The sequence below is a fragment of the Salvelinus sp. IW2-2015 genome, linkage group LG18 (assembly GCF_002910315.2).
Source record: "Salvelinus sp. IW2-2015 linkage group LG18, ASM291031v2, whole genome shotgun sequence".
Taxonomy (NCBI): Eukaryota; Metazoa; Chordata; class Actinopteri; order Salmoniformes; family Salmonidae; genus Salvelinus; species Salvelinus sp. IW2-2015.
Window position 1 is genome coordinate 43,414,193 of NC_036858.1, and position 24,455 is coordinate 43,438,647.

At 42.3% G+C, this 24,455-nt stretch overlaps 1 protein-coding gene across 3 annotated transcripts; it reads left to right on the forward strand.

Annotated features, from left to right (window-relative positions):
* Positions 1-6,827: 6,827 nt before the first annotated feature.
* Positions 6,828-14,137, forward strand: slc22a15 (solute carrier family 22 member 15). Of its 3 annotated transcripts, none has more exons than XM_024007778.2 (12): positions 6,828-6,997; positions 8,730-8,873; positions 9,039-9,171; positions 9,476-9,640; positions 9,805-9,934; positions 10,115-10,351; positions 10,550-10,690; positions 10,861-10,946; positions 11,053-11,134; positions 11,295-11,367; positions 11,940-12,098; positions 13,546-14,137. In XM_024007778.2, exons 1-12 carry the CDS (start codon positions 6,914-6,916, stop codon positions 13,591-13,593), a joined length of 1,482 nt encoding a protein of 493 aa, XP_023863546.1. In that variant the 5' UTR covers positions 6,828-6,913; the 3' UTR covers positions 13,594-14,137. The 3 variants fall into 3 exon arrangements, with proteins under 3 accessions (XP_023863546.1, XP_070304642.1, XP_023863545.1); XM_070448541.1 differs by lacking the exon at positions 13,546-14,137 and adding an exon at positions 13,398-13,511 and having other exon boundaries at positions 11,026-11,134; XM_024007777.2 differs by having other exon boundaries at positions 6,829-6,997; positions 11,026-11,134.
* Positions 14,138-24,455: the final 10,318 nt, after the last annotated feature.

The following is a 24,455-nucleotide window of genomic DNA, read 5'->3' on the forward strand; positions in this document are numbered from 1 at the left end:
GTCTGACTTGTCATCTCTGACTTTAGGCTTATCTTTGCCATATGGCCTGCTGCGGCTCGCGCGTGAAGGCCACATCAGCCGCTCATGAGGGGTGGTTGTTGTGGGGGGGCTGTGTATTATTTTGATGTGGGGCAAGGGCTGTATGGTTATTTTAGTTTGTTTCTATTTGATATTTGTACTTGGTTACATTGGGGCGTCTGTGTGATTTCATATATTGCTGGCTCGTTGAGGCAGCTGTGGGTAGGTGGTATTGAGTATGAGTAGAGTTTAGGTTGTGTGTATTAGTAGATCTGTTGAGCGTGGAGTGTTCTAGGGGTGTTATATATTCTATGCAGCCTGACGTTCCGAAATCTAGAGAGGGAAGCGAGAGGACGCATTTGTTTGCGGTAACTATACTCTATAGTGCTCCCTACCCTCAGCAAAAGCTATTACATGCTGCCTAACACATGGTAGTATTGGTGACCCCAAATAGCATAGTTTGATTGGATTTATGGAATTTGTACTCGACTATGAGTCCATATGCCTTTAGCCTCGTCCTTGAACAAAGGCTAGCTAGTAGGGCCCAGACCACTGCCTTCTACAGAGTAAAGATACAGGAGCTGATGTGCACACCTGTCCCACGTTATCAAATAGAGGTGCAAGACTGATCTGCACTTCTAACATCGCCTGACCACGTATGAAGTCGAGCACACATCACTCTAGAACACGCATATTTCCTCAGATTCAAACAGATCCTCACGAAAGGAGATTGAAAACAAAGCCGATTTTTGTGATAACTCCCATATTCTACTGGTGAAATTCACAGTGTGCCATCACAGCAGCAAGATTTGTAACTGTTGCACAAGAAAAGGGCAACCAGTGAAGACAAAGACCATTGTAATATACAACCATATTAAGCTTATTTTTTACACTTGTTGGTCTATTAAACCATGTGCACATTGTATACGACATTATTAATACTACAATAACATGGACATTTGTAATGTCTTTTTTGTTTTGAAACTTCTGTATGTGTAATGTTTACTGTTAATTTGTATTGTTTATTTCACTTTTGTATATTATCTACCTCACTTGCTTTGGCAATGTTAACACATGTTTCCCATGCCAATAAAGCCCCTTGAATTGAATTGAATTGAATTGAAAGGAATAACGTCGTGGGAGAGACAAAAAGTGAGTAAAAAACACCCTAAATATGTTTAGAACTACAAATGAACTTTATTCTGTCGATTCTTGTTTTTTTATGTCACAATTCCAACCCTCCTCCTTTATCCTAGCTTGGGACCGGCAAAAGTGACCCAAAAGAGACATTCTGGCGGAGTTACTTCGTTTTTTATTTTATTTAATTTTGGGGGGTTTTGTATTTTAGTTTACTTAATTTAGTTTGGTTTTTAACCTTATGGTCCACTTAGGAGTCCACAACAAGTCACAGTCAGACATGAACATTTTTAACCATAACATTTTATTTATTTTTTTGTATACAGTCTAAATGGACCAAAACGAGAAAATAGAAAAAACTGTCAATGGCAATGTGAGAAAATTATGGTAACTAGTCTGGCACTAATTCAGGTWAAAAAAAACGTTTTTTATGTAAGCCAGGGCGGGATCAGCCAAAGGCCGCTTCCCGCTGCACGATTCATTTGCAGTCTGGACGCGGAGGGGTGAACATCTCCTGCTCTGACTGGACCCGGGAGGGACTGGGCCGCCTGTGAGTGCTTTGGGACGGGGCTGCTTGTTGAGAAGAGGAAGAACGATACGTGCTTTCACGTCAGAGTCTCCAAAAGTCTCCAATAACACCAGAAAAAGTCGCTAGATTTGTCGCTAGACGCTTTTTTGAAAATGTGTCGCTAGAGGAGTCTGAATCCTCGCTAAATATAGCGACAAAGTCGCTAAATTGGGTACACTGTTGCCTTCCCGCCTTTGGAACAAAGACTCCCATTGCGGATATATCAGCATTTCGTCATTATATACAGATCTCTGGTTTCAGCCTCTTGTGAATTGGAAAGGAAAATTGGCGGGTGCACAGTGCACTGTTAGTAGCTGGATTCCCCTAAAGAGAATTGGTATTTCGCCAAAAGTATAGGCTATAATTACTCCTGTCTAAATAAAATCATTCAAAATACTTCACCAGGGAGCATTACTTAGCTACAGATGATCATTAGCTTCTTTAAAAATGTTTTGCTGTGAATTGATTCAAATCACAAACGTGTTGGCCTATGCCTACTTGGGAAGACCGCAATTTGGGTAGTGAGTGTGGCAATAGGTCTAACTGATTGAGTTGTGACTGTCAGGGGTGTGTGGCTAAGATATGGTGAGTCTCTCTCCGGAATGCACTCAGCTGTCTCCCGCCAATTCTTGTGCATTCATGTTTCATTGTGTGAAATGTTTACCCTTTGATTGTTTTGTTTTTGATCAATTCCCCATTACATATGCCACTAATATGCCTAGGAAATGTACTGTTAATCCCCCGTTATTTGGTTACATTGATTTKTGTTAATGCATGTATTAATTCGTCGTTTACCATTCTCGGACTGGAAACGTTGTTTGCGGTGTTCACAACCTGCTACACTTGTAAGAAACACGTTTTGGTTTATTACATAACCATTACGAGTTTTGTAACATTTCAAAAAATATATATAGTTTTGAGTGCTCAATGTGAGCAATGAGCATGTGCCTGGATCCAGCGCTGATTTTAGCATGTAAATCTTGGTGGGGCAAACTACCCCCAAAAAATGGGTGGATGCATGCCAGCAAAGCCACTACACAACAATAAACAAGACATTAATTGCATTCAAACGGTGCCCACAAACTGTTTGGGTCTAAATAAAACTGGCCCAACAGCAGTCCCAACACCTTACCACTGCTACACCTGGTTATCAGCTGAGCCTCGTCTGACAGTAAAACAGTTCATTCAGCCTCAGTTACTGCCTTAAAAAAAAACAGCTGATATGGCTGACTTGCTTAAACAAATGTGGTTTCTATGAATAATTTAGATGTACAAACTATGGCATAAGGTCACGACGAGCGGATAAGAGGTCATCCGTAATTTCAATTAAGACATTAATGAGCGAGCTAGGACGGACATAGTCAATATAACTATTTGCTCAGCACTTTTGAAATGTACAGCGACATAATTCAGAACATGGGCCGTTCTTACAGTATTCTCCCTGTACAGCAAGTCAGAACCGTTGGATAAATAAATGGGGCATATAAGCAGACAATGAAAGCTCTTACAATAATCGAAGATTACATTTCTCTAAAACAGGCTATAGGCTACATGTGCACCACCAAGTCAGAACAGTAGGCTAAATTATGAGGGGGAAAGTGACCAAATTATTAGGGTGAGGCACATGGGTTACTAACAGCTTACTACACAACATACACTTAGTATTATTTTCTTAGCTACAGATAGTATACCCCTGGGATATTACATCATTTATGCAGCAGCATACAAGACATTTTTGGACTCACCTTGTTGTGCTGTGCTCACTTGAACAGCGCAGCGGTCCTTCGTGGGGAAATCTTGTGTTGACACTTTGTCATCAAAGTCTGGCATTCTCTGGATTTATAGTGCTTTCAAGACAACTGGGAACTCGGAAAAAACAAGGTTGAATCATGGTGACATCAGTGATCTTCAGGTCAGAGCTCTAGAAAGAGGCCAGAGTTCCCGACTTGCAATTCRGAGTTGGATGACCGTTCKAAACSTATTTTCCTAGTTGGAGCTCGTTTTTTCCCGAGTCCTCAGTTGTCTTGAACTCACTGAAGTCACATTTCCTAGTTCCGACTTTCCAGTTGTTTTGACTTGCATAAAGCTGGAAAGACTTATAAAAGTATCTCTAAAAGCCTTGATGMTCATCAGTCCACTGTAAGACAAATTGTATATAAATAGAGAAAGTTCAGCACTGTTGCTACTCTCCCTATGAGGGGCTGTCCTGCAAAGATGACTGCCAGAGCACAGCGCAGAATGCTCAATGAGGTTAAGAAGAATCCTAGAGTGTCAGCTAAAGACTTACAGAAATKTCTGGAACACGATACGTGAAACACTAAACAAGAATGGTGTTCATGGGAGAACACTACGGAAGAAGCCACTGCTGTCCAAAAGAAAACATTTATGCACGTCTGAAGTTCGCAAAAGAGCACCTGGATGTTCAGCAGTGCTACTGGCAAAAAATGAAACTAAAGTTCAGTTGTTTGGAAGGAACACACAACACTATGTGTAGAGAAAAAAAGGCACAGCACTCCAACATCAAAACCTCATCCCAACTGTACAGTATGGTGGAGGGAGTATCATGGCTTGGGGCTGCTTTGCTGTCTCAGGGCCTGGAAATGTTTGCTATCATCGACGGAAAATTTGAATTTCCAAGTTTATCAAGACATTTTGCAGGAGAATGTAAGGATATCTGTCCGCTAATTGAAGCTCAACATAAGTTGGGTGATGCAACAGGACAACAACCTAAAACACAGAATTAAATCAACAACAGAATGGCTTCAACAGAAGAAAATATGCCTTCTGCAGTGGCCCAGTCAGAGTCTTGACCTCAACTCAATTGAGATGCTGTGGCATGACCTCGAGAGAGGTTCACACCAGACATCCCAAGAATATTGATGATGTGAAACAGTTTTGTAAAGAGGAATGGTCCAAAATTCCTCCTGACTGTTGTGCAGGTCTGATCCACAACTACAGAAAACGTTTGGTTGAGGTTATTGCTGCCAAAGGAGGGTCAACCAGTTAATAAATCTAAGGGATCACGTACTTTTCCCACCCTGCACTGTGAATGTTTACACAGTGTTCAATAGAGACATGAAAACGTATAATTGTTTGTGTGTTATTAGTTTAAGCAAACTGTGTTTGTCTGTTGTTGTGGGGCCCCACAAGGGTGCATTCTCAGCCCTCTCCTGTACTCCCTGTTCACCCATGACTGCGTGGCAATGCACGCTTCCAACTCAATCATAAAGTTTGCAGACGACACTACAGTGGTAGGCTTGATTACCAACAATGACGAGACGGCCTACAGAGAGGAAGTGAGGTCCCTCGGAGTGTGATGTCAGGAAAATAACCTCACACTCAACGTCAACAAAACAAAGGAGATGATCGTGGACTTCAGGAAACAGCAGAGAGAGCACCCCCCTATCCACATCGACGGGACAGTAGTGGAGAAGGTGGAAGGTTTTAAGTTCCTCAGCGTACACATCACGGACAAACTGAAATGGTCCACCCACACAGACAGCGTAGTGAAGAAGGCGCAGTAGCGCCTCTTCAACCTCAAGAGGCTGAAGAAATTTGGCTTGTCACCAAAAACATTCACAAACCTTTACAGATGCACAACCGAGAGCATTCTGTCGGGCTGTATCACAGCCTGGTACGGCAACTGCTCCGCCCACAACCGTAAGGCTCTCCAGAGGGTAGTGCGGTCTGCACAACGCATCACCAGGGGCAAACTACCTGCCCTCCAGGACACCTACACCACCCGATGTCACAGGAAGGCCAAAAAGATCATCAAGGACAACAACCACCCTAGCCACTGCCTGTTCACCCCGCTATCATCCAGAAGGCGAGGTCAGTACAGGTGCATCAAAGCTGGGACCGAGAGACTGAAAAACAGCTTCTGTCTCAAGGCCATCAGACTGTTAAACAGCCATCACTAACATTGAGTGGCTGCTGCCAACATACAGACTCAAATCTCAAGCCACTTTAATAATTAGATGTAATAAATGTATCACTAGTCACTTTAAAGAATGCCAGTTTATATAATGTTTACATACCCTACATTACTCATCTCATATGTATATACTGTACTCTATACCATCTACCTCATCTTGCCTATGCCGTTCGGCCATCGCTCATCCATATATTTATGTACATATTCTTATTCATCCCTTTACACTTGTGTGTATAAGGTAGTTGTTGTGAAATTGTTAGATTACTTGTTAGATATTACTGCACTGTCGGAACTAGAAGCACAAGCATTTCACGACACTCGCATTAACATTTGCTAACCATGTGTATGTGACCAATACTATTTGATTTGATTTGACTCAGATCAAATTTTATGACCAATTTATGCAGAATTCCAGGTAATACCAAAGGGTTCACATAATTTTGCTTGCCACTGTATAATGTGATTTGACGTAATTTTATCTGTGGCCATTGACCTTGAGCCTTCTTTGATGGGCACTTCTAATGTAATTCTATGGCAGCACCGAAGGGGCATGAATTTTTTAGCTCTACCCTTCGATTTTGCGGTGTCGTAGTGTCCCCATGAGTGACAGAACACTGAGCCAATCACGGCGCAACTAGAGAACATTACCAAKCCCTACGCTCCATATTTTCCGCTGGCTGCCCCATCACCACAGAACTCGGAAAAAGCATTACAAGCATTTTGCTACACCCGCAATAACATCTGCTAAACATGTGTATGTGGCCAATAAAATTTGATTTGATTTGAAAGCACAGAGCTAGGCTAAAACACCAGCATTTTGAGGTGGCTTACTCAAGGAATAAAAAAGGGACCAAGTTTGTATGCAGCTTTATTAACTTAATGTTTTATTTATTTTTTTACATTTATTGCAAACTGATATGTGACACGTATAAATGCCAAAATAACATGCTAAAAATGTGGAGCTCAAAACCTGCCCTGAATGATGGGTCGCCACTGCCTGGAGGCTATCTCAGAGTTCTATACGCTCATTTCTTTAGCCTCCAATTGATCACAGTTTATCCATTCCATCCGCCGGATACGTTCAGAACGAATTCACCCAATTGGTTACTGCTGCGCATGCGCCGTATACTGTTTAGTCTCCTTGACCAATCCGCTTCCCTATATGAAAACATGTGATAGTAATCCACGTCTGCGAAATGATGTTTGCGTAGTCTGTCAAATTGGTGTGATGTGCTTGAATATTGTTTCCTCTTGGAATGGATTTAGAAGAGGCATTTCAACTAGTCGGAGAATTCGGATCATATCAGAAGCAGATGGTGTTGGTTCTTGTGTTGCTACAGGTTTGTTTTTATTAACTTTCCTTTTTTTCCGTGGAAAACGTATGCCACCCACAGCTAGTTAGCTGTATTAGCTAGCAATCTAATACATTTACTATATTTTCTGAATGCATTATAGTATGTCGTCAAACTTAGTGTGGGGCAAGCCAGCTAGTAGTCTCGCTGTTATTGTTATCCAGCCATAGCTAAACTACTTAGCTAACGTTATTTGGCTAGATAATGAAATCACAGAAGCTTTGAAGTAGCTTGCTGAATCCTAGCTAGCTATCTCTACCGTCATTTGCATACCCATTAAAGCCACAGTCTGCAATATTTCCTGCTGTTTAATGGCCATTTTAATTCATTTTACTCAGTTCTTGAAGAATATAACTTTTATAAATGAAATATGACAAATGGTTTATCCTATAACCCAATATCTAAGAGCCAATTTATGCTTGATCCGAAAATGTTTTCGGAGGCGCTGTATGGGTGTGTGACGCAATTGCCAWGTCTCTGGAGGCACGCAGAGGACAAATTGAGCACCGCATCGCCATGCGCATCTCAAATTTTGTAAAAATGAGGTCTCATGTAGCTCTGCATTGACATGYTTGGTGGACGGTAGGTGAGAGCGGAAGGACTTGTATAAACACAAATTCACTTACCATGACAACTTCCTTCACAACCGGTAACTTAGCGGTTAAGACCGTTGGGCCAATAACCGAAAGGTTGCTGGTTCGAATCTCTGAGCCGGCTAGGTGAAAAATGTCTCTGCCCTTGAGCAAGGCACTTAACCCTAATTGCTCCTGTAAGTCGCTTTGGATAAGAGCATTTGCTAAATGACTGCGGGAACAGGATCTGACACCTGTGGCTGTCGTTCCGGAACCTATTTGGTTGAATACTTTACCTCTAGTGGCATAAACGATAATTGTAACTTTTTGCAATGTAAAAATTCTAATAAACGTGATCACTAATATGCCATCACCAGCGAGTGAGCTGCATATCATTGGGTGAAACGGTAAAGCATTTTTTGAAATATAATTTCCTCATTGTCTCCATAAATCTAGGCCTAGGAAATTGATGGATTCAAGACAAGGTCGTTTTCACTGATCTCAGTTTCGGTGTCAAAGTAGCTTGTCATTTCGATCATTTGTGCGGTATAATGGTTCTTTCAAGAAAACTGGTAACTCGGGGAGGAAACGAGGTCGAATCATGACGTCAGTGATCCATCTTCAGGTAGTTCCCCACTTGGAATTCCGAGTTAGATAAACGTCCCAAACAAATTTTCCCAGTCGGAGCTTGTTTTTCCCTATTTCCCAGTTGACTTAAATGTACTGAAGTCGGGGATTTTCCAGCTCCGTGTTCCCAGTTTTGAACGCGGCATTAAAAAAAGATTGTCATGTAAAATGACGAAGAATTGCATGAAATGCGTCTATAAAGGCCCCAAAAATAATGTCCCRATGTGTGTAATATCTGTAAGTGGATCTACTCTTCTGCCCTATGTCACTCGGCAAATGTGTTGATATACATTCAATGCTTTATTATAAAGGTGTGTTATTTTTTATGCGTTCCGGTACCTCCGAGCTCCCAAGCTCTGCCATGCCAATCTCTGGAATTTCAGAGGATTTGAGCAGGTCAGGCTGTTCAATTGCAGAATGTGTGAAAGGAGATAGCTAATTAAATACCATCGATGGATAGATCACTTGGGTAGCTAGGCCTTTATTACTTGCTTGGCACTCAGCTTGGTTTTGTTTTCCAGGTGTATATGGCATGCCAGTCCATGCTCATTGTGCTCATTGGCGCTATACCAGAATACCACATTGAACAAGGTGACCACTCCAACTATGAGGAGCTCATCAAACACGTTACATTTACAGAGGATGTCAACTCCATCGTGACAGAGGTGAGCGGTCACCGTTCATGATTCAATAGGAGCAAAAATGTGCCGTGCTTGAGAATGTAGCGTCATTCACACCTGTGTAAGGAATTTAACACATTTAAAAAATAATCTACACAATGATAATATATGAATGCCATCTTCCTGTCTCTTTCCTTCCTTTTCTCTTAGTGGTTCCTTCTAAAGCAACAGGCTTACAAGGTCAGCTTGGCAGGCTCTTTGTTCTTCGCTGGGGTCTTGATTGGAAATGTGTTTTTTGGACCCCTCTCTGACAAGATTGGAAGGAAACCAGTCTTCCTAACAGGTGACAAATGAGGTTCACAACTTTTCATATTTTGATCTTAATCCATATCCTCTAAAATATTTGACTGGATGATATGATATAGCAGCCATTAGGAAATGTTGTTCTGACCTGCTTCCTTGCAGGCTACTTTTCAGCCCAGCTAATAGTGTCACTGGTAAACATCTGAGAGCTATGGTTAGGCCTCATCATTCATAATTWAAAAAAAACATTTTGCTTGTGGACTGCTACATCATTTATAACATGCTCTTTTAGCAACTTTCTCTTTGACAAACCAACTTTTTTGCTCTCTGTTTCTCTCTCTCAGCTCTGTTCTTTGAGGTGGTGTTTGGCTATGCCACAGCCTTTGCTCCCAGCTATGAGGTGTTTGCGTTGTCGCGCCTGCTGGTGGGTCTGATGAATGGGGGTATGTCCCTCGTCTGTTTTGTGCTCACCCAGGAGTATGTGGGCAAGGCCTACTGGGCCATGACAGGTACAAATAATCATCATGACAAATGTTTACCAGCTACAGTAACTAAGGAAGGTGGGACTAGGGTCAATTGTAGTCAGTCTGTCAACATAAGAAAGTGGTCTGACACTATTGGAAAGTGTTTTTTCCAGATTATTTAAAAGTTGTCTCTGGTGTTTGTTTTTCAGGGACCTTGACTAATATGACCTTTGCTGTGGGTATTGCCCTGTTTGGTGCCCTTGGCTACTATATCAGACCATGGCGTACCCTGGCAACAGCAGCTAATTCTCCTGGCGTCCTGTTTTTTCTACTTTGTGTGTAAGTAACTTTTTTTAGGATGATTATTCCAAGAAAGCAATTGCATTAGAACCTTTACTGACACCTTTCCCAATACATTTTACCGCATGTGTGAGACTGTAGTTTGCTGATGAAACAAATAGCAAGTTGACCTTTTCGTCTCCTGTTTTTTTTTATTTCTTGTTTTTCTGGCTGAGGCAGGACTCTCCCGGAGTCTCCACGCTGGCTGTATTCCCGTGGTTACACGGAGAGGGCGGAGGAGGTTTTGCAGTACATAGCTGTGCGGAATGGGAACAGCAATGCTGCAGCCAAAGTAAAGCTCCGTATGTGTCCTGGCTCTAGACTGACTGGTAACCAGGGCAACAATGGCCCTGGCTTCCTCGACCTGTTCACCCACACAGTGCTCCGCTGGAGAACCGTGGTGCTCATGTATGTCTGGTGAGTTAGCACATCATGAGCTGAACCACTGGGAAACCAGAGGGACTCGCTTTTTGCAAGGTCATTAATAGTGCACAGATAGTATCAACAGCTCACAACGATGCTTACGTTCAGTATACGTTGTTTTAAAGACCTTTCACACTGAAGACTTTAAACATAACCAACCTTAGATTGACACTGTCTGTGGATGTGCTTTAGGTATTCCTGCAGCCTGGTGTACTATGGGCTGACCATGAATGCCAGTGAGGAAAGTGGGAACCGCTACTTCAGTGTTGCCATGTATGGACTAGTGGAGCTCCCGGCCTACCCTCTCTGTATCTATTTCATAAACAAGCAGTGGTAAGATTCTCACCACCTGTGATGATATTCTATTAATTAAAGTGTCAGTGGTGCTGAATAAATGTCTTGATATATGGTTAAAAATTCAGAAGTTGAATCGTAATAGTTTCACAAGACCATATATTCTCCTCAGCTGTGCTAAACAGTTGGAATTTGTGCCTGTTTGTTAGGGCTGGGAGAAGGAAAACCATGGCCAGCTTTCTGGGTTTAGCTGGCTTGTCATGTCTATGCACCATGTTGGTCCCAGTAACTGCTGGTAAGAGCATTCCATCTACAGTATATTAGATAGATTTGATTCATTATTTTGCTTATTAATCTATTTGTTTATTATTTAGGGCCGGTGTTCAATGCTACTTCTTTAGCTTTGTTAGGAAAGCTGTTGGTCAGTGCGGCTTTCAACATAGTGTATGTCTACACTACTGAACTGTACCCCACTGTTGTAAGGTGAGTGCAGTGCAAACCGATCCCACTAAATTACTTCTATAAAGTACAGTAGAGGGTGCCATTCTCCCATTTGAGTGTCAATTCTCACAATGCAATATGGTTTTGTACGGTATGTTGGAGAGGTGTTTAAATAATGTTAAGTGCTTTGTCTTGATGTCAGGAACGCTGGTCTTGGGGTCTGCTCAATGTCTTGCAGAGTCGGAGGGATCCTGGCCCCTTTTGTGCCCTCTATGGTACGTCAGCAGAATATCATTAATATGACGAGGGACAAAAGTCATCAGTCTTTTTTTGTTGTCACAATTGTAATCAAATCAAATGTATTTATATAGCCCTTCTTACATCAGCTGATATCTCAAAGTGCTGTACAGAAACCCAGCCTAAAACCCCAAACAGCAAGCAATGCAGGTGTAGAAGCACAGTGGCTAGGAAAGGCCAAAACCTAGGAAGAAACCTAGAGGAACCAGGCTATGAGGGGTGGCCAGTCCTCTTCTGGGTGTGCCAGGTGGAGATTATAACAGAACATGGCCAAGATGTTCAAATGTTCATAAATGACAAGCATGGTCAAATAATAATAATCACAGTACTTGTCGAGGGTGCCGCAAGTTAGCACCTCAGGAGTAAATGTCAGTTGGCTTTTCATAGCCAATCATTAAGAGTATCTCTACTGCTCCTGCTGTCTCTAGAGAGTTGAAAACAGCAGGTCCGGTGAACAGGTCAGGGTTCCATAGCCGCAGGCAGAACAGTTGAACGGTATTCATTTGAACCCCTCAAGCTTAAGCTGTGTTTTGTTTGCTATGTGTTTCAGAGAGACTTACACACCTCTATGCCCTTCCTGGTGTTCTGTCTCAGTGGGATCTCTGCTGGCTGCCTGGGTCTCCTTCTCCCTGAGACACTTAACAAACCCATCTCAGAGACACTGGAGGAGCTCAGCAGCCCTGCTTACCACCGCATTGTAGAGACCAAGGTAGGATCATAACTCTGTTCATTATATTGGGTAAGTTACCCCCTAGCTTCGGACGTCGAGCTTCTCGCATACAGTACCAGTCAAAAGTTTGGACACAGCTACTCATTCAAGGGTTTTTCTTTATTTTTACTATTTTCTACATTGTACAATAATAGTGAAGACATCAAAACTATGGCAGAACACATGGAATCATGTAGTAACCAAACAAAATTGTTAAACATATCTAAATATATTTGAGATTCTTCCAGGGAGCCACCRATTGCTTTGACAGCTTTGCACACTCTTGGCATTCTCTCAATCAGCTTCACCTGGAATGCTTTTCCWACAGTCTTGAAGGAGTTCCCACATATGCTGAGGGCTTGTTGGCTGCTTTTCCTCCACTCTGGTGGGAACTATCCATGCAGAGATCATCCGTTCACCTACTCTGCGTCTCACAAAGATACAGCGGTTGGAACCAAAAATCTCAAATTTGGACTCATCAGACCAAAGGAAAGATTTCCACCGGTCTAATGTCCATTGCTCGTGTTTCTTGGCCCAAGCAAGTCTCTTATTGGTGTCCTTTTAGTAGTGGTTTCTTTGCAGCAATTTGACCATGAAGGCCTGATTCATGCAGTCTCCTCTGAACAGTTGCTGTTACTTCAACTCTGTGAAGCATTTATTTGGGCAGCAATTTCTGAGGCTGGTAACTAATGAACTTATCCTCTGCAACAGAGGTAACTCGGGGTCTTCCTTTCCTGTGGCGGTCCTTATGAGAGCCAGTTTCATCATAGCGCTTGACGGTTTTTACGACTGCACTTGAAGAAACGTTTAAAAGTTCTTGACATTTGGGTGGCTACTTTGAAGAATCTCAAATATAAAATGTATTTTGATTTAATACTTTTTTTTGGTTACTACATGATTCCATATGTTTCATAGTTTTGATGTCTTCACTATTATTCTACAATGTAGAAAATGGTAAAAATAAAAACCCTTGAATGAGTGGGTGTGTCAAATTTTACTTGTACTGTAGTTCGAAAGCCTGGTGACGTTCTCCTCAGGAAGAAAATATAAAGGGGTGGAGTATAACTAGTGATTGGTTTGATTGTGGCAACCCATCACATGTTTTGCATCGGTGGTGCGCCAAACGGAGTTTGTGACTGATTTMTAAAACAAGCTAGCGAGCCTATGTCTGACACTGTAGGAAAATATAAAAAACTTAAAATAAACGAAAAACAAGGAAATGTCTCTCCTGAGGGAAAATTCAAGTTCTGAATGCCAGCGCTCCCATTCAAATGAAAATCCAGTATTGATGTTCTCCAGACTTCCAATAGTTGAGACGGGATTGAGAAGGATGGTCAGGTGAGACTAGTTACGCCCCCTATCCAAATGCAAGTTTACAATGATCTTAAATGTAATTCCTGCTTAACATTCTGTATCTTGGGGGGTTGGTTTGTGTTCCGTTATACAGACACACTTGTTTGAAGAGGACCAATCGAAAACCAACCACAATCAGTGACTCACTCTTTGAACAAGAGAAGTCAGAGGCAATCCGACAGGAGAGACTCTCGAAGCCTGTCCACACACAAGTGCTTTCTCACAAGGGATCCGATGTGCTCTGTTTCCATGGTGAAGCAAGGACGGGTCATGCCGTGATGGATGGTGGTCCATTTCTACAGGGAACGGCATATGTTTACAATGTTTTCGTGTTATTTTGTTTCTCTCTTTGTATGTGTGTGATACTTTTTGTACTTTACAGTGAAAATCGCAGTTTATCAAATGGTATCAAATGGAAGAGAACTACAATTACTGCCAAAGTTTTCAGTTTCTACTTTGCCAAGTAGTCATTGGGGCCTAATTTATAATTGTTGCGTACATTTAACACTAAATAGCCACGTGCGCCATTTCTGAAAACTGCACGCACAAAAATATTGAGGTTTATTAACTTGGCACACGCCATTCATATGCAGGTTTCCCATTGTAAATCAGACCTGTCATAAAACTGAATGAGCATTTACTCCACCTGAAAAACGCCCATCATTCACCTTTTGTGAGGACAATAACGCCCTTATTTTCTGTATAGTTTGGAAGTATTGGAATTAGGCCAAGACGATATCTAAAGGAAATAGCAATGGTGACCTTGATCACATGTCTTTGGAGGGATTGGCCAAATGTTTGTATTGCTATTTCTTTTAGATACCGTCTTGGCCTAATTCCAATACTTCCAAACTATACAGACAACAAGGGCGTTAAAAGGTTAATGATGGGTGTTTTTCAGGTGGAGTAAATTTGGGGTATTTGACATTTTCTGAAAGACAAAAACAGTTGCATGTTTTTGTGGACCTATAAACGGATCGTTTAATTATCCTTTTCCCGAACCTAAATATGCTGCACTGCCCGCGAATTCTGATACATTGTCTACTCTGTCAAATGTGAACAGTGACCTTAGTGGTAGCTTACACACGTCAACGCAAAATATCAACTGTCTGTTCACCTGTCAAATTCTACTGTATGTTATAAACCGCGCACCCTGTCGGATACATAGGCTATTAAAATGTTGCTCTACCTAATAATCCCAGTTAAATGAGAGATGCGTGTGGTAATTTGTTGTATGTCTACTACAAGAATATAAACTCATCATGGCCAGAGAAGGTGAGGAATTTATTCTGCAATGGTTGATATGTATTATGTTTTATAAATTAAATATCTACACTAGACATTTCACATTACAGTACTCGGACGTAGCCTGTGAACCGTCTGTTTATACTGTTAAACTGCGCTTCAGATCGCATAGAGCAAAATAGGCTGCTTGAAATAGCTTATCTATTTACTACTGGGAAGTGGGTACAATTTTAAATGAGTGATAGACTACCATTCGTCCCATCTTAACTTGTTGTCGGCCTGTAGGCTATTTCGAAACCATCAAAGGTGAAATGATTGTGGAAATTAAATAAATAATAGAAAATATATATGCCTTATTTCAAATTATTTTAGAATGTGATGATGCATTGATATATATTTTTTTATTTTATCACTAATGGAAAATGATAGAATCTTATTTAGCTAGGCCTACCTGTTTTTTGTTATGAATAGGTGTCGTCATATTTTCACATAGGCTACTACTAGGCTACTTTTGCTTTCTTGCAATGCAGGACTTCAACCACTAGAAACTGTATGCATGGTCTAAAGTTTGCGGGAGGATAGCACTTTCTCATGTTAAATTCAGTTTGTATAAATACTAACTTTTGTGTGAAAACGGGCATGCATATTTTGTGTGTACGCAACGTTTATAAATCAAGTKCCTGAAGTTTAAATGGTTTGTTTCAGTTTCCATATAAATATAATTTCTATGTGTTCTGCTGGACAGATCATACGCTAGTTACAATGTGAATACAGATTATGTATAAATATCTATATTGGACAGTGTTGACGATTTGTACAGTATTCAAGGTAATTGGTTTACATTGTGTTGATTCTGGAGTTATAAATAGCTAATGACGGCAAGTAACACCAATTGTGAATGGTAGCTTACATAATTATATTGTGATGTATAATATGAGAATGACAGTGGAACATGGAATTACTGCACGTGTCATGTTTGGTAATAGTCTGGTGTCCTCCTCCCTCCCCCCCAGAACAGGGTGCATTGTAATGTTCATCGACATTTTAATGTTTTATATCTTAATACTGTTATAAGTAATTATAGTGGTCACTGCCTTAACTCAGGTCACGTTTGGCCTTTTACCCTAGTGAGGTGATTGTCACCATTGACACAGACAGGAGAGGCCCAGATCAACCATATCGTCCAGAAGCTCTCATCAAAGACTGAGAAGTAACCGCATAATGTTTTTTTCCCCCATCACTTATAATTATGGCAGTTGGCCCGTACCACCGGTTCAACAAACAGTTGGATTGAGTTAACCGTAATCATTGTTTTGATTTATATTCCTCTGACACTATGCTTGCCAGAACAGAAATCCCCTGTTGAAGTAAATAAACAATCTCCAACAAAAGTTTGTGGAAATGAGGTGTTGAATTGAAATTAAAATGTCTTGAATTAATGTATGTATAATTATACAGTATGTGGGTTAGCTTAATATCAAGCTCAAAACATAGCTTGGATAGCTTAATATCAAGCTCAAAACATAGCTTGGATGCACTTCAATTTTATAACTCTACGTCCTAATGCGAGCTGAGGTGCTTATGCTACTTAAAGTAATTATCGGCAGGTAGCTAGTGGTTAGAGCGATCGAACCCCCAAGCTGACGAGGTAAACATGACGTTCTGCCCCTGAACAAGGCAGTTAACTCACTGTTCCCCGGTAGGCCGTCATTGTTAGTAAGAATTTGGTCTTAACTTACTTGCCTAGTTTAAATCAAATTTTGTGGTCTGCTACCATCAGTATTGTATGTTTGAGCTGTAGGTTTTCACCCACCATTGATTTGAGGTCCTGGAATTGCTAATTCTTCACTCTGAACAGCAAGCTTGCCAGATGATATTTCAGCATGCAGTAGATTTGTCACACAAGCTCTTGCTGCAGAATATTTTGTGGATGGGTGATTGAAGGCAATGCACCTGAGGTAGATAAGATGTGTTACATGGGGCTGGGTGAGGTTACTTCCATTCTCTGTCTAATTAGAAGCCAATTGAAAGGCATGTCAGATGACTCAGTTGAATGGTTGTATAAACTAAATAACAAAAAGGAAAGTCTGAAGCCTCAAGGTGACCTCATTTGCTTATTAAAACTGGCACTGGAGACCGGGGAAACACAGAATATTGTTCACACACCCTCCAATACACACTCAAATCAAAAGTTCAGGATCTGGCCAGCTAACCCCACCCTCCAATTCCTCACTTAACACTCCCAAAAAAACATTTTCCAACGGCACTGATATCTTGATATTTATAGTTACCTCCAGTCAAGTTGATGAGGCATGAGGAGGGAAATGAGAGTGTGGTTATGTTTGAGTGGGTGTGTGAGCACTGAGCCTGTGAGTGTGTGGGGGAGGCCAGGAGAGTAATGTCCACACTGACCCACTGCTGAACTTTCAAGGAACAACTCTGTCACATCTCTAGAGGAGAGAGTGCGTGATTGGGGCAGTGTGCGTGAGTGAGAGTGTGTGCCAGGGAACGTGTGTGTATTTGTACTTGTGGTAGCCTATTGGGTGGATTGCTAGCAGTAAATGTGCTCTCAGTCCAGATTTATGTGTTTACTTAAGATTTTATCACAGTGTTAAAAGTTTGATTAATGTTAATAGATTAATAGTCTTATTCAGACAATTATTCAAGTAAAATGCTATTAGAAGCACACAGATTTTTTGTTTGCTTTATGGTCAACTGAACTATCTAGCACCCAGTATAATCCAGTATGGACTTTCTGCTGGTTCCTTGCTATCTTTTCTCAGGCAACAGGTTAAAGGGCAAATACATAATTACAGTAGATTCCCGGGTACACGTGTATAACAGTTCTGACTCATAACTGTTGTGACATCAGTGAGTAAGTGTCAGAAGTGGACATTTTAAGGATTTGTGGTGTCTATACAAACAGTTCCCCTTCACAGTGATGGGCCATAAATCCAGCAGTCTGACAGGGAACAGTGCAGGGTCACTGCTCTCCATAGCCGTCGTTTCTCCCAACCTTTTTCAACCTCCAACCACCTAGGGGGACAGACGACAATTGGGGTTGAGCATTACCAGAGAGAACAAGTTTAAGTTATTTTGAATTTGTCAGAGTTCTGCAAATAGATACAGACCTACTATACTAGACAGTGTGGATGTGCGCGTGCTTGCGTATTCTGCGCGTCCGGCTGTGTTCTTATCTTACAATGAACATAAATCTCTATCCCCAAATCCTTGAACATTTTCTTTGTCTATGTATGACATTGCAATCTGTGACTAACGTTTCTAACCCTACACCATGCTGCTCCCTGCTGCTGCATCACAGTGGGTGTGGGCAGTGAATGGGGATGTAGCGTAGGGCTGGACCAGGCTGGAGCAGTTAAAATACGGAGCCATAACTCAGCTGCTGCCACTCCACTGGGCTCTGTGTGAACTCCTGCACGCTGGGTGACCTGATGTTATCTGCTGCTTTCACACTCGCCGCTGCTTCTGGTTGTAATTACACTGTGTATAGAGCATCCTGCCGGTGAGTCTCTCAGAGGCCGAGGCCTTTCCGCTCTTGAGAGAGGGGGAGGAAAGGAAGGAGGGACATGTGCAGGTGGGGGTTGGAAAGAAGGGAATGGGGTTGGGGAACTTTCCACAGATGGAGAGAGCAATGATGAGAGTAAGTCAAGTCTGACCTGTGAGAAAAGGCTTCTTTCATATTCTTAAATACCATATTTTCAGTTTTGTTATGTGTTGGGAATGTATTGCKGAGATTCTTTTCTGTTATGCATCCCCTGCTTCTCATTTCGACCCTGAGAAACTTATTGGACTTTGCTCTGTTTTTGTGATTAATCAACTTCACCAGTTTCAGCTCACACCACCCTGCTTGCAAACATATTGTGCCATCATGACATTTCTGATAACATTTCTCATTAAATGTATAATTCATCTATCAGATTCAGTAAAGATAAGAAACACCTGTATGACACTGACTGTCGATTCACACCTAAAMGAGATTTGTACCGACAAGGCCAAAGCCAAGTGCAATACCTGCTGTGACATGACCTGTTTAACATTGTGCATTCTCCTGATTTTTGGCAAGAGCCTCAAAAGGGTCTGGAACGTACTGCTACTCCTTTCTGACAGATGAAGATGGAAGGTAGCTCACTATTCACTGAGCTGCTGGTTTCTCTTTCTCTCTCAGCTTTACAGCGTGCTAGATGTTTTCTGAGGGTGAAAAAGAGAGATGGGTGATAATGAAACAAGCACATGGCAATGATGGATGACTTGCTGCTTGGCCTTGGAACAAGTGAAATCAGATGATGAATGTGTGGCCAGAATCTGGAGGAGATGGGGGTTCCCTCTAATGGATTGTGGTGATGCGTATTAACCTGGATTTAGGTGCAATGAGAAACAGAAGAAGCTGGAAAACAGTGCAGTGGATGTACCAAACCACTGGAGTGAATGCTTTTAGTCTCCAGCTTTTTGGAATGTCAATGTATGAATAAAAAAGACACTGCACGTAGTGACCTATAAATCATTTAAATATTTAAGGTACGTTATATCTATCATAGCAGCCCACAACAAACCCTACAAAGCGTATGTGTGCATGGCTATCCATGGTTTCCCCCTGTGCATTAACACGTGTATGTGTGCCAGAGACTGTCTGTCTGTATTTACAGTATGTGAATGAAGCGTCGCTGCAGTGTCCCAGGCGTATCCCCGTGCCCGCTGTGTGACCTGGTCATCCTCCCTCCCTTTGCAGCTCTGCTGCTGCGTGCTGCAGTTCAATTCCCACCATGGCAGCTGTCTGAGGGAAACAGACTGTTTAAAATACCCCTCTTGCTGTTATATCAGGCTGCCTACGCCTGCCAGGAAAAGCAAATGAACCTTTTCACAGAGAGGAGTTTTTGGAAGCACTCTTCATAGACACAGATTCACATACCACAACGGCTAAATATAACTGTCCATCATACTGTGTACCTGATGGATGAGGCAGGCTTCTTAAAGAGTCTACCTGCCAGTCAAATACACCACCTTTTCTTAAAAGCTCTGAGTAGAGATCTCTCCAGAAAGCAATGCAGCTTTCAAGGCACTTGTTCCTAATAGAGGGATATTTATCCTAACAGCGAACATGCAGGGGCAGTTTCAGGTCATTGCACTTAGACCATCAGTGGTATCTGCTAAATGCTTTCAAAGGCAAGCAGTCTGGGTTTTCTTTCAAAATATACAAAAACAATTGGTAGACTAAGACTTCTGGTAAAAAGTTGATCAAAGCTTAAGTAACCCCTGCCTGAACTAAGAATAGACAACTTCACTTATGTGGCCCCTCCTCTCTCTCTAGAGCTTATGTGAAAGGCAATAAACCATAAACCCTCTTAAAAACCATAACAATTTTAAGCAAATGAAAAGGCCTATTAAAACGTTATAGGACGAGGTCAGAATGAACAACATGTTATGTGAAAACCTGTAGGGTACACTGATCGAGTTAAACACTCTGTATTCTTTGATAAGCCGGTATAAACATTAGCAAATTAGCTGTAACAACAGCAAAGGGTTTGTTTTCATTCCAGAACCAGTTATGCCTGCCGCTGGTTTGCACTGCTAGGCTGCGTTTTGGGCCCGGAGGTGACACAAATCTCATCTTTAAACAAATACATATGGGTCATAACCCCTCTGTTTTGATTCCCTGGCCCATCCTAGACAGACACACACCACACAGACGCACATATGAACACAACCTAGGAAAGAATGTGTGTCCCTCACCATAGCGTAGTCCTAGACCCTCTTCTCCTAAAGCACACACACGCCACACAACTGAATGGACTGATCAAACAGCCACGCTTGAGTTTCATTCACAGTGACTGTATTTGTGCTCCTAAAGGGGGCATGAGGGGCGTCAGAGGGTCATAAAGTGAACCAATGAGGGGGGATGGACAGGACAGGAGGGAGGAAGGAAGGGGGCAGGAGTTGTGACACCTCTCACCTGTCATTGCCCTTGAATGTGGCGTGCAGCACTTTCCGGGTTGTTTTATGCTGCTTCGAGCCTCTCTGTCTCTCTTTTATTTGACTCATGGGTGGAACTGCCTGCTGTGCCCTGACAGAGTTCATGGTTTAGATGAACTTTTGAACCTCTGCTGGTATGTGGCACACGGTAGTACAGTGTATATCAACCCTACACAGGATTTCATAGCATAAACAACCCCGTCCGAGACACAAGGTGTTTATTTGCTCTGATGGATATGAAAGTTCATGGGGGCTCTTGCAGTTCATCCTCCCACCCTGCTTCTGCTTTGTCAAAGAGGGTTCACAGCTCTTATTTTGTCCTCCATGTGCAAAACTTTAGGAAACAAAAACAGTAACCCTCAGATAGTTGATTTAGCTTGGATTGTTTTTACTTTTCAACGAACTCTGCCTGACCTTGAGGCACAGGCTGCCACGAAACAAGTTTTTGCAGTTATTTGGCGATGAAATGCATGCTTCCTATCTCATTTTACCATGCTTCAGGGCTGGGAGTTCACTCTGACTGTAAGCAACAAATCCCAAAAGTTTACAGGGTGAGTCTTTATGGGTAAACTGCTAACATGAAAATGTTGAAAACTGTAGCTCATTAACTTTAGCCATTTCACAAGTAAACAACATATACTCCTTCCAAATATGTACAAGAGCATAAGATATGCTAACACACACCACACCACAGGGGGCTGGGGAAGGGAGGACAACTAATAATAATGTCTGGAATGGAGTGAATGGAATGGTATCAAACACATGGAAACCATGCATTCGATGTGCTTGATACCATTKTYTTGATGCTGTTCCAGCCTTTACTATGAGCCCGTCCTCCCTATACCAACCGCTATACCAGGGGTGTCGAACTCATTCCARGGAGGACCGAGAGTCTCCAGGTTTTCTTTTCTCCTTTCAATTAAGACCTAGACAACCAGGTGAGGGGAGTTCCTTACTAATGAGTGACCTTAATTCATCAATCAAGTACAAGGGTGGAGCGAAAACCTGCAGACACTCAGCCCTCTGTGGAATGAGTTTGACACGTGCCCTATACGAACCCCTACACACCTGTCTGATACACCCTCACACACAAATACAAATGTGTGGAGTATCATCTCTTAATCTCTCCTCTCTTCCACTATCATGCCAGATGCTCTATATTATGATGGAAATGGAGGAGGGTGATCTCCAGTGGGAACAGCCAGAGGCCTTTGTCAGTCATGAACTCTGGAGGAGGTTTCAGCTTGTCCTCAGAGAAGCTGACTTCTGGAATGCTGCAATAACAGATGTTGTCTGACATAGCCAATAATTATCTCTCACCTTGGCAGATCCCTGTTTAATTTGCGCCTTATTCCTCCTGTGTGAACAGCTTGTGTCCTTTTCTGTTTAAGGTCACAGCAGGATGCTGTCTCTCTCTCTCTCTCTCTCTCTCTCTCTCTCTCTCTCTCTCTCTCTCTCTCTCTCTCTCTCTCTCTCTCTCTCTCTTACTGTCTCTCTCTGTTTATCTCTATCTCCCTTTTACTGGGTCACATGATTAGAGCATTGTTTGTGGCTTGGATCATGTAGTGTGTGTGTGTGGATATAACCTCATTGTTTGAGAACCTCGTCGTTTTCATACATATGAAACAACATGGTCTTTATAACATTTTGAACTCTGAACAACATTTGCTTACGTCCTTAAGATGTTTGTCCTTCTGAAAGTTGTTCCTGGTAGAGCTTGTTATTCTGAAGGTATTTCCTGTCAGCTTCTTGTAAAGTTTAGTAAGCTTTGTTACAGTAACGTTTCTATTTCCTCTGAATGATTGGTTTATTTTTTTGAGAACCTTTGACTCTTGAATGCTGTAAAAGAAAGTCTCCAACACAAAGTCAAATCCCTAGCCCTGACATCTCCAAAAGAGGCAACAAGCGAGTGGATTTGTGTAATCCGTCTGTGGGCGGGTAAATTTCTCTCTAAAGACTGCTCTCTTACCTCATTATTGTAATTAACTGTTAACTCTCAATGACCTGGAACGGCTATATAAAGAAATCATTATTGATGTCTATCTTTTGTACCATACTAGAATACAAGTGACATGATTTCAGYGGGAGGTTACAGGGTCAGTTATAATTTCCTTTGGGACTAAAAGGTGGCATTACCTAACTTTGGGCTTGATGTTTTAGGAGCCCTATCATATCCTCTGGCTACCTCCAGAGATGGCCTATTATATTGACAAAAGAGTCAAGAGACAGCTCTAACAATGGAAAGACACGTCCTCAAAAATGGAAGGCAGGCAGGAGTAGGCGAAATCAGGTGGGACCATTCTAGACAATGAGAGGGCAAATACGCACGTGAACAACAGGCCATTGAGATAAATAGAGGACTCATCTTTGTATCTGTGCATTATAGKGTCTGTGACAGCATGGGCAGCGCCATTGAGGCTATCTCAYTGTTCTTCTGCATTGGCTGATTGCACCCAACTCATAGYAATTCCCACCCAATTGACTACTTTAAAATGGTGGAAGCCCTCAATTGTAATATCCATGCTAAAATGGGTGATATAAACTCAGCAAAAYAAGAAACATCCTCTCACTGTCAACTGCAATTATTTTCAGCAAACTTAATGTGTAAATATTTGTATGAACATAACAAGATTCAACAACTGAGACATAAATTGAACAAATTACACAGACATGTGACTACCAGAAATGGAATAATGTGTCCCTGAACAAAGGGGGGGTCAAAACCAAAAGTAACAGTCAGTATCTGGTGTGGCCACCAGCTGCATTAAGTACTGCAGTGCATCTCCTCCTCATGGACTGCACCAGATTTGCCAGCTCTTGCTGTGAGATGTTACCCCGCTCTTCCACCAAGGCACTTGCAAGTTCCCGACATTTATGGGGTAAATGGCCCTAGCCCTCACCCTACGATCCAACAGGTCCCAGACGTGCTCAATGGGATTGAGATCTGGGCTCTTAGATGGCCATGGCAGAACACTGACATTCCTGTCTTGCAGAAAATCACGCACAGAACGAGCAGTATGGCTGGTGGCATTGTCATGCTGGAAGGTCATGTCAGGATGAGCATGTCAGGATGAGCCTGCYGGAAGGGTACCACATGAGGGAGGAGGATGTCTTCCCTGTAACGCACAGTGTTGAGATTGCCTGCAATGACGATAAACGCGAATCTGACCATCACCCCTGGTGAGACAAAACCGCGACTCGTCAAAGAAGAACACTTTTTGCCAGTTCTGTCTGGTCCATAGGCGACGTTGTTGCCGGTAATGTCTGGTGAGGACCTGCCTTACAACAGGCCTACAAGCCCTCAGTCCAGCCTCTCTCAGCCTATTGCGGACAGTCTGAGCACTGATGGAGGGATTGTGCGTTCCTGGTGTAACTCGGGCAGTTGTTGTTGCCATCCTGTACCTGTCCCGRAGGTGTGATGTTCGGATGTACCGATCCTGTGCAGGTGTTGTTACACGTGGTTTGCCATGTGCGAGGACGATCAGCTGTCCGTCCTGTCTCCCTGTAGTGCTGTCTTAGGCGTCTCACAGTAAGGACATTGCAATATATTGCCCTGGCCACATCTGCAGTCCTCATGCCTCTTTGCAGCATGCCTTGCCTAAGGCACATTCATGCAGATGAGCAGGGACCCTGGGCATCTTTATTTTGGTGTTTTTCAGAGTCAGTAGAAAGGCCTCTTTAGTGTCCTAAGTTTTCATAACTGTGACCTTAATTGCCTACCGTCTGTAAGCTGTTAGTGTCTTAAGGACCGTTCCACAGGTGCATGTTCAT